At 50.5% G+C, this 15392-nt stretch overlaps 6 protein-coding genes across 6 annotated transcripts; 3 read left to right on the top strand and 3 right to left on the bottom strand.

Moving 5' to 3' along the window:
• Window positions 1-119: 119 nt before the first annotated feature.
• LOC128268901 (probable enoyl-CoA hydratase, mitochondrial) lies at window positions 120-1370 on the bottom strand. The gene is made up of 2 exons (XM_053006198.1): window positions 1205-1370; window positions 120-1069 (listed from the first exon to the last, which is right to left on the bottom strand). Exons 1-2 carry the CDS (start codon window positions 1275-1277, stop codon window positions 282-284), a joined length of 861 nt encoding a protein of 286 aa, XP_052862158.1. The 5' UTR covers window positions 1278-1370; the 3' UTR covers window positions 120-281.
• A 484-nt stretch (window positions 1371-1854) lies between these two features.
• On the bottom strand, window positions 1855-2875 carry LOC128278349 (death-associated protein 1). Its single transcript, XM_053017061.1, has 3 exons — window positions 2569-2875; window positions 2385-2473; window positions 1855-2304 (listed from the first exon to the last, which is right to left on the bottom strand). The coding sequence occupies exons 1-3, from the start codon at window positions 2606-2608 to the stop codon at window positions 2143-2145; spliced, it is 291 nt and encodes a 96-aa protein (XP_052873021.1). The 5' UTR covers window positions 2609-2875; the 3' UTR covers window positions 1855-2142.
• Window positions 2876-3345: 470 nt separating this feature from the next.
• LOC128278457 (H/ACA ribonucleoprotein complex non-core subunit NAF1) lies at window positions 3346-5059 on the top strand. The gene is made up of 2 exons (XM_053017186.1): window positions 3346-4043; window positions 4118-5059. Exons 1-2 carry the CDS (start codon window positions 3346-3348, stop codon window positions 5010-5012), a joined length of 1593 nt encoding a protein of 530 aa, XP_052873146.1. The 3' UTR covers window positions 5013-5059.
• Window positions 5060-5808: 749 nt separating this feature from the next.
• LOC128278011 (inositol-3-phosphate synthase) lies at window positions 5809-9579 on the top strand. Its single transcript, XM_053016641.1, has 3 exons — window positions 5809-6093; window positions 7611-8309; window positions 8384-9579. Exons 1-3 carry the CDS (start codon window positions 5977-5979, stop codon window positions 9251-9253), a joined length of 1686 nt encoding a protein of 561 aa, XP_052872601.1. The 5' UTR covers window positions 5809-5976; the 3' UTR covers window positions 9254-9579.
• On the top strand, window positions 9447-10377 carry LOC128278456 (uncharacterized). Its single transcript, XM_053017185.1, has 3 exons — window positions 9447-9476; window positions 9782-9979; window positions 10088-10377. Exons 1-3 carry the CDS (start codon window positions 9447-9449, stop codon window positions 10298-10300), a joined length of 441 nt encoding a protein of 146 aa, XP_052873145.1. The 3' UTR covers window positions 10301-10377.
• A 566-nt stretch (window positions 10378-10943) lies between these two features.
• LOC128278238 (procathepsin L-like) lies at window positions 10944-14988 on the bottom strand. Its single transcript, XM_053016917.1, has 5 exons — window positions 14742-14988; window positions 14443-14585; window positions 12071-12291; window positions 11873-11997; window positions 10944-11783 (listed from the first exon to the last, which is right to left on the bottom strand). Exons 2-5 carry the CDS (start codon window positions 14533-14535, stop codon window positions 11185-11187), a joined length of 1038 nt encoding a protein of 345 aa, XP_052872877.1. The 5' UTR covers window positions 14536-14585; window positions 14742-14988; the 3' UTR covers window positions 10944-11184.
• Window positions 14989-15392: the final 404 nt, after the last annotated feature.

Raw genomic sequence — 15392 nt, 5'->3', positions numbered from 1 at the left:
TGTGTTTTGCCCCCCGTGACGCTTTTGACGTTCGCAAAATGTATCACAACTGACAGCACGAGATGTCTCGGCTTAAATAGCACTGACAGCACTCGTGATGGCGTCAAAATGCGATTCCCTTCTTATTATTCGAATAATTTTATTTCTTTGCAAAATATGGAATCCTCGAAGTGGGTATGGCAAAAAACGGAGTGATGGTTCTTTGAACTATCCGTCCATCGTTTTCTTGGCCCACGAAATAAATGCAACTGGTATCGGTCACGAGCGCTCCCCGGGAGCGTCTACTCGTTCTTAAAGTTCGGTGCGCGCTTCTCAACAAACGCCGTCATGCCCTCGAGCCGGTCCTTGGTCGAGAAGGTGGCGTGGAAGTGACGACGCTCGAATTTTAGTCCTTCGTTGAGCGATGACTCGTACGCCGTGTTGACCGCTTCCTTGCACAGGCGAACGATCAGCGGCGAGAAGGAGGAGATTTTCTCGCCCAGCTTCACGGCCTCACCGACCAGCTTGTCCGCCGGGAACACCTTGCTGACCAGACCCGACCGTTCGGCTTCTTCGGCCGTGATCATGTTGCCGGTTAGGCACATTTCCATCGCCTTCGATTTGCCCATCGCACGCGCCGTCCGCTGGGAACCGCCGGCTCCGGGAATCGTGCCGAGCGCTATTTCCGGCTGCCCGAACCTGGCCTTGTCGCCCGCGTAGATGATGTCGCACATCATCGCTAGCTCACAGCCGCCCCCCAGGGCGTAGCCGTTGACCGCGGCAATTACGGGCTTCTGAGATTTCGCCACCCGCGTCCAGTTAGCCAGGAAGTCGGTGTTGATGCACTTGGCATAGGTGTTCGGTTGCATCTCTTTGATGTCGGCACCGGCCGCGAACGCCTTCTCGCTGCCCGTGATGACGATCGCTCCGATCGAATCGTCCGCCTCGTACCGATCGAGTGCTTCGCTGATTTCGGCCACCAGCCCGTTGCACAGCGCATTCAGCGCCTTCGGCCGGTTCAGCGTGATAAGGGCCACATTTTTCTTCTCTCCCGTCAGCTCGGCTTTAATAAACTCGTACGATTTGGGAGCTAAGGGAGCGGAGGACACAGAGATCATGTTTTGGTTAAGCCAAATGCCGTGACCTTCGACCAGAATTACATAACGCGACAACACGTTGCGGAGCGCTCCTGGAAGCTGGGAAAGGCACACCCTAAAACACTTACCGCTGCTGTAAAGCCGAAGAAAGTTCGACTGGCGGCCGGCGCCGGAAGCGAGAATACGAGCGATATTCGCCATATTCCGGATGCAAGGTGTAATCGCGAAAGGTATATGGTCAAACTCTGAGGGGCAAACTGTGGCGGCGCACTTTCAGCTAGCAACTAACCCGGCGCTCGGCACACGCACGCTAAGCACAGAGGCGAGTACACACACATTCTCTGAGGAATTGATTCGCCAGCATATGTGTGTGTGTGCCATAGACACAATTTGGCGATCAACTACCGTTGATTTGGTGCCCTGTGGGCGAGAGGGAGACTGTCTTATGCCGTCACTTTTGTCCATGTTGATAAGGTGCCGTTTTTTGTGGAATGGCATATCTGTGGAATATGCTTCTTACTTTATATTCGTTTTGATATTGCGACAAATTCCTTCGAAATCCAAAATCTTTGCGTATACACCAGAGTTCCGAAGCTTTATTAACGACTCATATTAAGTGGTGATAATTGGATGCTGCGTTTTAGGCAGTGTTCATAATACACCTACGTTTGTTCTTGCTCGCAAGCAACACTTAGAAATCCGTCCCCTAACAAAACCGGAAGCCTCCGAAGAAAAAGGCCAACCGATGCGCCCTACAAACGAGTAACGAAACAACAGAAATGTCGTTTTGGCCCTTCTACATCCGGTTGGTTGTAAAGTAAAAGGGGAAGAATTTGTGGAAAGTAAAGTTTATCGAAAAACAAGTTGACGGAAAAGATAAATGTTGTAAACGCGCTCATAACATCGATCGAGGTGATCTCGCTCGTGATCGGTAATGTGGTTGCAGTAGTGGAATGCAAATATAGCGCGAATGCATGTTCGGTCCGGTTCAGCATGGGGCCAGAGTAAACGCTTTCTCGAGAGGTAATAATTTTGTAGAAACGGTGACTTCTTTCCGCTCGCGGGCTCACTTCCGGGGCTGCTGAATATGGTTCACGGGCTTGTGGTGTACGGCTGCTGGCGGTTTCTGGGCGTGAGCGACTTGCGTTGCCTCCACGGAGTGCTCGGCCGTCTTCGGATTCGTGGCCGATTGGGCCACCTCTCCCGTGTTTACGTTCGGGGCCGGGTTCTTTGTGAGGTTAAGAAAAGCAACGTTAGACAAACGGCCACAAGCGGCAGCAGGACAGCCCGCTCCTCTCTCTCGCTTACCGAAAGCCCGATCACCTCTACCGGATCCTTAGCAGGCCGTTCGTTGCTAGGAGTTTTGTGTTGCACAATGCGCATTCCACCGGCTTTCACTGAAATCATGCGTTTGGTGTGGCACCAAAACGGGTGAGAAAGGCAACAATCTCCCAATGGCCCCACCGTGGCGCACCGTGGCGCACATATTTACCTGCCGGAAGGCGCCCTGCGACCTTGTCTTCATCAGCCATCTTTTCTTTTTGCTACGTAGTTACTACGTGGGCTTGCTGTGGCACTGTACCGTCCCGCTATGCAGGTTCTAATGCAACTGGGCTATTACGACGACGACGACGACGAGGCGTGTACAATGGGCGGCTCTTATCTCTTATCGTCACTTCGATTGCCACGAGACTAAAAGAAGGAAAACAACTTTCCAGCGGAGAACACGCTGTGAGAAAATCCAATGGCTGCGAAGTTTACGCCTTTTGACAGTAACTCGCGGCCTCCACGAAGGCAACGAACAAAACGAATCAAAATAAATAAACCAATACTTGTGTACGTGCCGCATGCTCTCTCGTTTCTTCGCTCGCTATTCGCTTGCACGCTCTCTCGCTCCCTCTTTCTAATGGCATCTGTTGCATCTGGAAGCGAGCAAACATTTCGTAACATTACGATGGTGTCCAACACGTTGCGCAAGTTGACTTTTGGTTCGTTAGAACACATTTCCATTGAATTCCTCCGATGCGTAGCTTGCCTTTTTTCCTTCCTTTCCTTTCGTTCGTGGCGAACAAAGCAAAGGTAGCTGCGAAGAAGAGTTCGGTTTCAAGGACAAGTGAAACATTTCAACCGAAAAGTCTTACAGGGTTGTGCGAACGTTTTACTGACAGCGTTGACGTCAATGTCAACTTTATGACCGTAAACAAATCCAAATGCACGTGCTTTTGCCGAACGTTGGATTGCGCCGGTTCTTTTGTTAATCTCGTGTAAAATGGAAGCACCGGTAAAGATGGACGAAGTCACAAATGGCGACCGAACGGCATCGAGCCCCGTGGCAAAGAGTGAAGTGAAAGATGAACTTAGCCCGGAAACCATCTCTTCAGCAACGCCTGTAGAGCCGGTAGAAGAAGCAGATTCCACAGAACTAGGCGTTAAGGAGACCGTAGGAGCAGCGGCACCATCAGACCTTACAAAGAAGGACGAGGATCGTCTCGAAACGGTCAAGTGCACAGAGCAAGACGTTCCAAATACGGCACAAATAGAACAGTCGACAACGGCACACTCGCCTGAGAAAGATTCGACCGGCAGGATGATTGATACCGCGGAGAATCGATCGATGGAGGTCGAAGAACAGACTACGGTTCCGTCGTCCGCCGATACAAATGTGAGCTTTCTGGAACTGCAAGTCGCCGACGATCAAAAACTCGAATCAGAGGCCGTACAAAACATCAAGGCCACTGCACTGTCGCTGCTTTGCCAGTACTCTGGCAGTTCGTCCGACTCGGAACCGGAAGCGGCAGGCGCGTCAACAGTAGCGGGGGACAAAAAACGGGCTTCGTCCTCCTCCTCTTCTGCGGACGATGAAAGTGATGACGAGTCTGTGAAGGCGGTCGACGATTCTCTGTCGCAAAACTATCGCGATCATGACAGCTCCATTTTGGTCAGTGACGCGGAAACAATGGACACAAAGTAAGCTTGAAGCGCATCGCGTGATCGACGTACTGCGGTTCTAAACATACTATCTTTCCCACGTGTTGTTTCAGTGCCGTTTCATCGGATGACGACGAAGACGATGGACGCACCGTCAGCAGGGAACCACTGCGGACCAAGGGAGAAGTACTGCCCCACGAGCTTCCTCCGATCGAGGAACTGACCATAACGGTGCCGGAAGCAGAATGTAAGCTTATCGGTCGCGTCGACTCGATCGTGTCACAGATTGTGCTGGTGCAATCGTTGCACGGTGTGGAGCTTCTCAACCTCGACACGGTGCTGTTCCTGGAGCGTGGCGCACGCCCTTTGGGAAAAATATTCGACGTCATCGGGCAAGTCAGCAGTCCGCTGTATTGCGTGCTGTTTAACTCGAACCAGGAAGTGATCGCCAAGAATGTGACCGTCGGTATGGAAGTGTACTGTGCTCCACGGACCGAGCACACGTCGTTTATCATCCTGTCCGAGCTAATGCGTTCGAAGGGTTCGGACGCCAGCTGGAGAGATGATAACGAGCCACCGGCCAGCCTGTGCGAATACTCCGACGATGAAGCGGAACGAAGCGTAAGAAAAGGCCGCAAGAAATGCCAGCGACCGGAGCCATCATCTAACGGAGCACCGAGCAGTCTACAACAACCGTATCCGTACCACCAACAGCAGCCGCCGCCGCAGCATCAGTCCCGAGCACCACACTTCCGATCGTCAGCGCCCAACAACAGAAGAAATTACTATCCCCGCCACCAGCCTTCGGGGCACAGTTGGCATCACAATTTTAATACTCCTCGTAACCAGTATCCCCACCATTGGCCGCAGCAACCACGGCACCCCTATCCGCAGCAGCAGCAGCAGCAGCAGCAGTATCCCCAAGCGAGTCCCCAGGGTTCTTCGATGCTGCCAAATCCGTTTGCGACGCTGCGACCACCGCATCCTCCGCCAGGTCACGGACAGTAGAAAGATCCGCGAGCGAAAACACATTCGCAGTATGAACATTGTGGACACGCAGGGCATCGTGTAAAACAAGAATTAAGGTTTTCCTTCGAAGAAAACGAACTCGGAAGCCGTTTGAAATAAATCGTATAAGCATAAACTGTCGGGAGTACGAGTCGCTTGAATACGCCAATTGTTCTGCAGCGCCAAAGATCGTTGTTAGCTAAGTGGCGCTTGCGCAATCCATTAGCACCGATGACCGCTTGGTTCTAATTTGGACGGACGAGAACATCTCTGTCGCCGGCCGGCAACTTGTTTCGATCGATTTTAATTTAATAAAATTCATCCCGCAGCTGGGAGGAACAAAGCAAAACTTACCAATCAACAAAGGGGCGCGATTGCTTTCGGCGGATTCTGAAAACAAAACGAAAGAATTTAGTAGAAAATTCGGCTCACGGAAACAATTCTCGTTTCGGATCCTTATCACAAATCAAGTTCTCAAAGTAAGGAGCTTTTTAGAGGCCGAGCCGAACGGCAAAGCTCCACAAGCCGAATTCGAAAGTATATCGAAAAGGATAACACACACTCATACAGAGACGTAGGAAGAGGGAGAGACAGAGAAAGGAAGAGAAAGACTCCATTGTCGTTGCCTCCCTTGCACTTGGTCAGGTTCGCCAACAGCGGGGAGAGTCAGGTTCGAAGGTTCAAAGTTAGGCTCGCAAATCGGTTGGATTCATAAATAAAACAAAATTCTTAATATTTCCAAAAACCCAAGAAAAACTTCAAAGAAGCTCAAGCTCAAAGTCTCTTAAAGATAATAACAACTTTTGTGCCACGCTTCGCCAGGACAGCACCATCGCGCGTATTAGGACGCATCGGCTTTGATCCTGTACCTGGACCGTCCATCATTTGTCCTGATCCGCAGATCCTTGTCGTCGAGTGAATCGTTTTTGTGCCAAACTCAACCCAGTGGTGGAATCGATAAAAAATGGTATCGGAACTGAAAGTGCTTTCGCCGAACGTGCGCTACAGCGATGAGCACATCGAAGTGGACTATCAGTATCAAACGACGACGGTGGTCAGCGCTGGACCGTCGGGATACACGGTAAGTGGGCAGGAACAAGCCGGCAGCCACAGGTAGACAACGGCTGGGCCCTTACCTCGCTACAAACCGCAACCGCTGGTCTTGGTCACGGTCACGGTCGCCGAATATCGATCGAAAGATGCACCGCGGCCACAGACAATGGGGTGAAAGAGAGGGAGTGAGGTATAAAGAGCAAGTGGGAGAGAAAAGGAACGAAGGAACTCGATGGTTCCATGATGCTAAATTTAGATACCACCGCCAAGGGAGGGAAATATTGATTTTTCCGCTAGCCCTTGCCAATTTGCGATTATGATGCACTTTCCAACGGTGGCCGTTCTGTGAGTGGGCAGAACTCGTCGCCACACTGGCCCGCTAAAATGATAAACAAACGTAACCGCCCAAGCGACGGACCATTCCAGCATCAACAGCCCGAATCAATTGAATATTTATTCTAGCTCTCAGCACTGAACTGATTATGCCACGAAACGATCCGTCCCGGTGGACGCACACTGTCCAATGCAAATATGAGTCGGGGGACTTTTCGCTCTTATTTAAATTAGATATCGCTCCGGTGGTCAGCACACCAGCCTCTCACCGGCGTAAATTCGCCCAGCCCCGGGTTTATCGAGGTAACGATCGGATTATTGAGCCTACTACTTATCGATCGCCGATAACAAGACGAATGAACGTTTTTGGATACCCATCACACTGCCCTGCCGATGAATCAACAGCGGCGGCCGCCCTAAACACCGGCTGGTGACGACGACAATGCCGAAGGTGTGTGTGGTTGGTATCGTACGATCATCGAACGAAGGGCGACCTGCGAACACGCACCGGCGGCCAGCCACGTAGATAGTGCTGTGTCTGTGCATCCCTCAAGCACGCCGCGAGATGTCATGGGCGGTTCCGATCGATTCGTGTGCACGGCCCCGAGTGGACACGATAAGGAAGCCAAATATTTCGGGATGGCAAATACTGACTTTCAGAAATCCGTGGAACGACCACCGACCGGTTCTTCCTTCGACCGGGCGGCAGAGGATTTCTGCCTATCGTCACTCCGTGTCATTGATAAGAAATGACCGAATGACAACGTGAAAAGAAGCTTAAATTTGCTTACGCGATAAGAAAAAGGCTAGGCTACTGACGCGCCGTCGGGCGCGAGAGCACGTGTTGTCGGTTTTTTATGCCACTTCCGCGACTCGGAATGATTGATTCGTTAAAACGGGGCAGAGACAAAGCGGGCGGGCCGTACACTCTTATCCCGTGATGTTAGCAACAGGTTGCGAAATGCGTCTGCGGCCATCCGAAGAACCCGCAATCAATGAACGTTCGCTCGTCTAGAACCTGTTCCCCGCGGCGTTCTCGCGGGTAACGAAATTATGCAAATCATGGTCCGGAGTGCGGAGCACGGTTGTGATTAGAATATATTATCACTAGTGCGTTTAGCGCGCTCAGTCAATACCAGTGAGCGGGGTTATCTGTGAAATATTTAAATTATTTATACCTATCCGAATCCGATATCACTTCCAATCCGACAGGTGAAACCCGAGACGACCGAGTTGAATATTCGCACGGAACGACGCGTCCCGCGCCTCGGCCTGATGCTCGTCGGCTGGGGTGGCAACAATGGATCGACCCTGACGGCGGCACTCGACGCAAACAAGCGGTCCCTCGAGTGGCGCACTCGCCAGGGAGTGCAACAAGCCAACTGGTATGGTTCGATCACGCAGTCGTCCACGGTTCTGCTCGGATCGGATGCCGCTGGCCAGGATGTGTACATTCCGATGAACCGGATGGTGCCGATGGTCGACCCGAACGATATCGTCGTAGACGGATGGGACATTAGCTCGATGAACATCGGCGATGCAATGCGGCGGGCTCAGGTGCTGGAGGTGGGTCTGCAGGATCAGGTGTACAAGCGGCTTTCGCAGCTGCGGCCACGCCCCTCGATCTACGATCCCGACTTCATCGCGGCCAACCAGGCGGAACGGGCCGACAACACCATCGGTGGTACGCGATATGAGCAGTACCAGCAGATCGTGCGGGACATTCGCGACTTCCGGCAACAGACGGGTGTCGAAAAGGTGGTCATTCTTTGGACGGCCAACACGGAGCGCTTTGCTGAGGTGCGTGACGGTCTCAACACAACGATGGCCGATTTGGAGCGCTCGCTGAAGCAAAACAACGCCGAGATATCGCCGTCGACGATCTTCGCCATGGCGGCTATTGCCGAGGAGGTAAGCCGGAGGCGCGTCGGACGAAAAAGAGTATAAATCCTAATATGTTCGGTTTTGTTTCCGATGGCGCGCAGTGCATCTATATCAACGGATCGCCGCAGAACACGTTCGTGCCGGGGGTGATCGAAATGGCGGAACACTATGGGGCGTTTATTGCGGGCGACGACTTCAAGTCCGGTCAGACGAAGCTCAAGTCCGTGCTGGTCGACTTTCTCGTGTCGGCCGGCATTAAGCCGGTCTCGATCGTCAGCTACAACCATCTGGGCAACAACGATGGCAAGAATCTCTCGGCCCCGCAGCAGTTCCGCTCGAAGGAGATCTCCAAGAGCAACGTGGTGGACGATATGGTGGCATCCAACCATATCCTCTACGGACCGCACGAGCATCCTGATCACTGCGTGGTGATTAAGTACGTCCCGTACGTGGGCGACAGCAAGCGGGCGATGGACGAGTACACGAGCCAGATCATGCTCGGCGGACACAACACGCTCGTGATACACAACACGTGCGAGGACTCGCTGCTGGCCACCCCGCTCATCCTCGATCTGGCCATCCTCGGTGAGCTGTGCTCGCGGATTCAGATACGGCGCAACGGCGCCAGCGAGTTCGTCCCGTTTCGGCCCGTGCTCTCGCTGTTAAGCTACCTGTGTAAGGCCCCATTGGTTCCCCAGGGTACACCGGTGGTAAACTCGCTGTTCCGTCAGCGGACGGCCATCGAGAACATTATGCGTGCCTGCGTCGGACTACCGCCCCTCAGCCACATGACGCTGGAGCATCGGTTCGATCTGGCCGTCGGGGAAAATCCGTCACCCGCGATGAAGTCGCAGTCGACGAACGCCAAAAAGGCACGTATCAATGGGGCACCAGTCGCCAATGGGAACTGTAACGGAGTCCACAACAACAATGGTGACGCTCACCCGTCAGAGAAACTGGTCAGCCATTAATCGGAGACTGATCGCCGATCGACGGCGATTTCCGTTGGAGTACATGTCTTCTTTCTTTTTTAAGCTACAGCAGAATGACGAACAAAACCATTCTATACACGATTTGCTATAGAACATATGGGTGTTTTGTACATCGTTCTGCTCTCTCCTCCCCCATTTATTCCTTGCCGGCCGTGCCAGTCGACTGCAAACCATGTTGTCGTTCCGACGGATCGTAGCTACCGTAAGGTAGACGATTTTCTTTAGCAGTCGCCGGTAGCACTCCCGCGTTGTATCCCGGCCATCTTAGGTGTAAGAAAATCGAAAGCAGCTACTGTGTAAGCATTCATGGAAATAAAAGCAAAACTACATTTATGTGTATAAAAGCATCTGGCCAATTATCGGTTCGTGATTTCCGTGTAAAAAAACGAGTTGATCCACAGTAACGGATCTGGGTAGGCGTTTTGAAAGGATTGAACGAAATATTTCGCCATAGGTTTAGTACATGAAATATTTCTGGGCGCTGATTGTACTAAATTGATCCGTCAGTTAGTTGGACTGCTGTGTTTTGATGGTTCTCTCGTTGTTATTCTCCGTTCAAGTTTGCCCCGAAATATAGTGGCCAACAAAATGGGACTGGATGCTGCCCAGCAGGAAAAGTCCGCTCGGCGGGCAGCGCTACGCAATGAGTATTGGCGCACGATGACCAATCCGCACAATCATCTGCGCGGCGAGTGTGGTGGAGTGGTAAGTATTTCGTGGCGTGACAAAAAAAGGCCCATTTCCCAGTCGGTTATGTCACCATCGCTGGGAACGTTCTAGAGGATGGAGTATTGATGTTTTTTCTTCTCGTAGTTCGATACGGGTCTGGCGCGTTTCCAAGCGATGCGTGTAAGCCACTACGAACACTTTAAACCTACCGGCCGGTCGTTCCGGATTGGGCTGTTCACCGTCGTCATACCGATCATCGTGTATGCCAAAATGATGAAGTACGAGCGCGATCAGCGAGAACACAAGTATCGCACCGGCCAAGTGTCCTACGCTGACCGCCGCTTCAAGTTTATCTAGACAGACACACGTGCGTGCGAGTGAGAGCGCAGTTAGCCCCAACCGGAAAATAAATTGTGAATAATTGGATAGAACGTGTCAAACTGATCGTTTTTTGTTTAGGCAGCCATCGTGAAGTTCATCGACAAACCATTCCAACGAGCGTTCAATTTCAACAACGCATAAAACTTACCTTTCCATAGTTGGCCCTCATTATGTTGGAGCCTGGAAAACTTCACAACGAAACATCACATTTCCAACATGGTTTTCTAAACGATTCCAAAACGCGACCCACACACAACACTGAATAACACAAAAAATCTTCACTGAAACGGAATTTGCATGCCTCGAAATACGGTTAGGCTAACGGTTAAGAATGCGACGCCCGACGAACTCTGCAGCTGTTCGGCGACTAACTAACAACAAACGGAGACAAGCGGTTCTCAAAAATACTGCAACACGTCACACGCACCTGCCGTTCACAAGCAGCGAACACTTTTTCAATAACCAGAGCTCTCGTTGGTGTACCCGATTTATTGATCATCTCTCGCTCTCTCTCGAGCAATTAAAGCTAGATACTTGTGAAAAGGAGAACGTGCTTGCTTATCATTTGCAACACACTTCTCGGTTGCGAATTTTCAACGAATTATTGTTGATTTCGATCGGTCGATCGCCTACGTTCGCAGATGTGAGCATCATGACATGATGAGATGGAAGTAAAAAGAAAGAAGAGTGTATGGCAATGTCCACATGTTTTGTTGCGAGAGATACGCGATGAGGAAGTGGGGTTCGTTTCCTGCTGGCCTTCTTTTGGCAAAACATTTAAATGTACATATCACACGACGTAAAACAGATTTCTACTAAGACGGGTTGCTTCTTGCGCGTCTTGTAAACTCTGTTTCTGTTTACACTAATGGGTAGCTAGCTTGGGTGGCAATACCGCAATGATTGTCGCGATTGCGGGCCATCTTTACGTAGCCCTTGTCGCCCCAGGTGGTACCCCACGAATTCTTCACCAGCCAGAAGTCTTGCCCATCCTCTGACGTTCCGTAGCCGACCGCCAGCACGCCATGGTCAAGCTGCTCCGAATCGCACTCCGGTTCGTAGTAAACACCTTCGGAGTAGAACTGGAACGATTGGTGCGACGCATCGATGGCGACTGATACTGGGCCAACGGTCGCGAGAGCCTTCATTAGGGCCTTCTCGTCGCCTTGCGGAATGTCAACGAAGCCCTTGTCGGTGGCACCGACCGCCTTCGGATTGTAGTGGCACTCGTCGTCGATCGCCTCGTACGGGTATCCCTTCTCCGTGTCGATGCCCTTGTTGTCCTTGATGTACTGGAACGCGTTGTCCATCATGCCACCGTTGCAACCATTGTTACCGTACTTGCTCGAACAGTCTACCAGATTCTGCTCCGACAGTGACACCAGCTTCCCCGTCTGGCGGAAGTGTTGTCCTTCCAGCGCACCAGTGGCCGAAAATGACCAGCATGAGCCACAGTGGCCTGCAGGACGAACAAGGACACACAAACGCACCAATAACGATCGATTAGTAATTGCTCCCCATAACCTTGGCGGATCGCGCAGTACTGACCTTGGTCCTTTACCGGTGTTACGGCACCCTTTACCCGCCAGTCGACAGTCTTCGGTACCTCAACGTTTGCCGGCTCAATCCAGGAAACTGGTTCATCGATGCGAATTAGCTCGCCGGCTACCAAGCTGTATAGCATAAACACACGGCATATTAACATAGCGCGCCACATAACGACCCGCACCGGCATCCAATTCTTACCTCTTGCCTTCTCTGGCCGCAGCGGACCGATTGAACCCGTTGAGCGTGTGCACAAACTCTTCGTGCAGCATATCGGCGTACTTGTTCACCCGCAGGCGATACTTCTCTTGGCCAAGGTCGTATCGCTGATTGTGCTTGGCAATGTGGTGCTTATTTTGGACGTAGATTTTCATGCGAAGCCGTTCCTCTGACTCACTGTCGTACTTCTTACGATGCTGCATCTGTAGCAGAAGAAAAAAACCAAAACTAAGACTATAGCGACACAGACATGGTAATGAACCGAATCAATCATTGACCAGCATCATAAGTATCCCAGCAATTTCTTTGCTCACAATACGGGAGGTGGAACCGTGAGGGTCCCGAGCATTCTGTACCAGAAGGGGCGTCGTCGTGAGTCAACTGATATGGTGGCGCACAAAATTGCAGCTTCCGGTAGGCATACCCAGTGCCGCGTTTTCTTTGTCCATTGCCAAAGGGTCATTTTACTGGTGCTGCATCATGTGTAGGTTATTTTTTGTTTTGAATTTGTCACGGAGAGTCGATCTATAGCAAGTCGAAGCAATGTATTTGAGGAGCTGCTTCGTTCGGCAAAATACAGTTCAATTCCGCCAACACCAACATAACTGCACGGTCTGCTGTAAACGCGCTGCCATTTTGCGGGGCTTCATTTTTTTTATACGATATGGCGATGGCCGCTGGCTATGTTGGTGATGGCGGAAGCTTATGTTTACTTCGTTTGCAGTATTTTAGCGAACACTTGCTGTAGGAAAGATCCGACATGACTCACACACGCCACGTGCACGGAGCGGGTAACGTTTTAATGTGTGGCACGCGGCGATAACCTCACATTGCTGCTAAGTTTCCAGCCGAACGACGACTGGTACAATTTCGCCAGCACTTGTTTAGACTGGACTTTTGTCTAATCGCTTATGCAGAGTCAAACACGTATGTTCATGCATAGGGATACTATCACGCAGTGAACAAAATCAGCAGCGGAATGACCCTTTGTTCGGTTAACATTATAGTTTCTGCGCTTTCTTATCAACCATTTCTTTTTTCTAATAAACCCGGCAAACGCTTGCCCTATTTAGGCCGCTCTCCGGATGATAAGCATGACGAGATGATTGACGGGATTGCGTCATTTACGTCACAAAACTGCTACGAACAGGGCACACGCCTGGAACGGGGACAAAACGGATGGTAGAAGAGCATCGTCCGATCCGGAAAACTGGTTGCAACAGGAAACAACACTCTCTAGGCGGTTGTGCCATCATCAGTTCCTGAGCGCACGCACAACGTATTGTGTGTTTAAAATCCAAATCTGGACCGGATTATCCGGCCAAAAGTCTTACTCGCTCAATAGCCTATTTTGGATGTTCCGACAAACCGAATAATATTCTTTTGCGTTCTCAATCTCCAACTTTTTATGCTGAATTTGTGCTCCCTTGACCAAGGTGCGGCTTAATCTTCTGCTTTACTTGTTTTTTCGAGAATGTGAATTCATAACCGATTCGCACCTTGCCGTAGCATCCGAAACCGGTTCATGTTTTTCAGCCCGAATCGCAGCTGGCTTCGCAAGGCTTTATGTTTGGTTCTCCGCCCAACCAACTTTATGGTTAAAAAACGAACGGACGAAAGATTTTACCAACCAAAAAAGACCCCAGAGACAAAGTATAGCAACAACCTTGTATGCGTCATACACAAAACAAAAGAGCGGGACCCAGAATAAATAAAACCCAGCTGAGAACGCATTCGAACATACACCTGGCCACTGAAAAAGAGGCGATTCTGACCTACACACTCAACCAAATCGACAGAGTAAAAGACAAAAGGTGAGAATGTCCGCGGCACTTTGGTGCGAAACACTACCATCGTTTACACAACCACTTTTCTGTGTATGGGTTCGGTTCTGTTCGCACTCAGAGATAGCCTCTTCCGACGTTTCGAAGCATCATTGCAGGCCATTTTGTAGACGCGCGATCCGCAAACTTCGTCCAGTCCGATGACCCAGAAAAGTGAATTCGTACACACAGCTGGTCCGCGACGAAAACTGATTTGTTTTTTTAGCTTTGGCGTATTACTGATTCGTAATCGCGCAACACCCTTGAAACCGCTCTCATCACCACCGACGACGAGTGATGACGCCACAACAAATGAGCGCTGCCTGCGTGATTTGTTTTGCGGTTTAATTGCGTTTGATTATTTCCGAGGGCAAAAGGGTAGTTGTTGCAAACAGTGGTTGTCTTATTTCCTGAAAGGTGCCACCGGACCGATGACCGAACGCCAGTTGGGTCAGTGCAGAGCGCACTCCGCACGTTGATTTCCGCGTTTTCTTTCCCTTATGATAGTAAAATTTTACAAAAGAAAGTTACCTTAAACGCTGTCCACTCTTCCTTCACCAAATTGAAAATGGAAACGGCATTGGCCGCGGCCACGAACGAGACGATGAGTAGGAGAAGCTTCATTGTTCCGCCTAGTGAATCGGATGCGTCGCGTAAGCACAGTAGCTGGGCGTCTGTAAGTGTGATTCAACGGGAAAAGTTTGTATTGTTTTTCGCCCAATGTGACTTATTTGCCTATTCGCCTATCGTTTGATTTTGGGTTTGGGCAATCTATTTCAACATCGACAGTGGATCTTAAGGGGGCATCAAAAAGTAAAATGTCTTCCTACCTTTCAAGCGTTGGTCGCAAAATGCGTAGCAGAGCACTGTTTCACGGAGGTAGTAACAAAGGAGTCTGTTTTGTGTTCGTGGGGCGTTACGCGTACGTTTGGTCGTAATAAAGAAAACCCAAATTACACACTACAGCAACACACACACACACGCAGAAACGTAAAATGATAAGGACTCTGTCCAACAACCCGATTCACTACAACCTCTCCGGAACATTGACGATTTTGTTGTAACGACAACTGTGCTGAGCGAAGCGTATTTAACAGCAACACTTCGTTCAGGTTTTGTTTACGTTTTCCCACATCAGAGCATTCAGGCCAGAGAGCAACAAGGACGACTATAGGTTCTTGACCAACAGCAGCAAAGTCGTAATTGCCACAATCTTGAAAAGCAAGGGTTTCTTTCTCTGCTCTCGCTCTCTCTCTCTCGTAAAGAACCTATTTCTCTTCGATGATGAGATGGGAATCGGAAGCAAATATAAAAATCTGGTCTTGAATTCTCGGAACGAAATGTGGGACAATGTAGAAGCAAGTCGGAAGGCGACAACAATTCGCGTAGACGCCTCAAAGAGCGTTGGCATTTGAATGGATCACCAACTGCATATTAACGGCTGGACGCCACAGCCAGGTACAGTAAAGTAAAATAAAAAG

Source organism: Anopheles cruzii, chromosome 2 (assembly GCF_943734635.1).
Source record: "Anopheles cruzii chromosome 2, idAnoCruzAS_RS32_06, whole genome shotgun sequence".
Classification (NCBI taxonomy): Eukaryota; Metazoa; Arthropoda; class Insecta; order Diptera; family Culicidae; genus Anopheles; species Anopheles cruzii.
The sequence above is the reverse complement of the archived record's forward strand: the minus strand, read 5'-3'. Positions and strand labels throughout refer to the sequence as shown.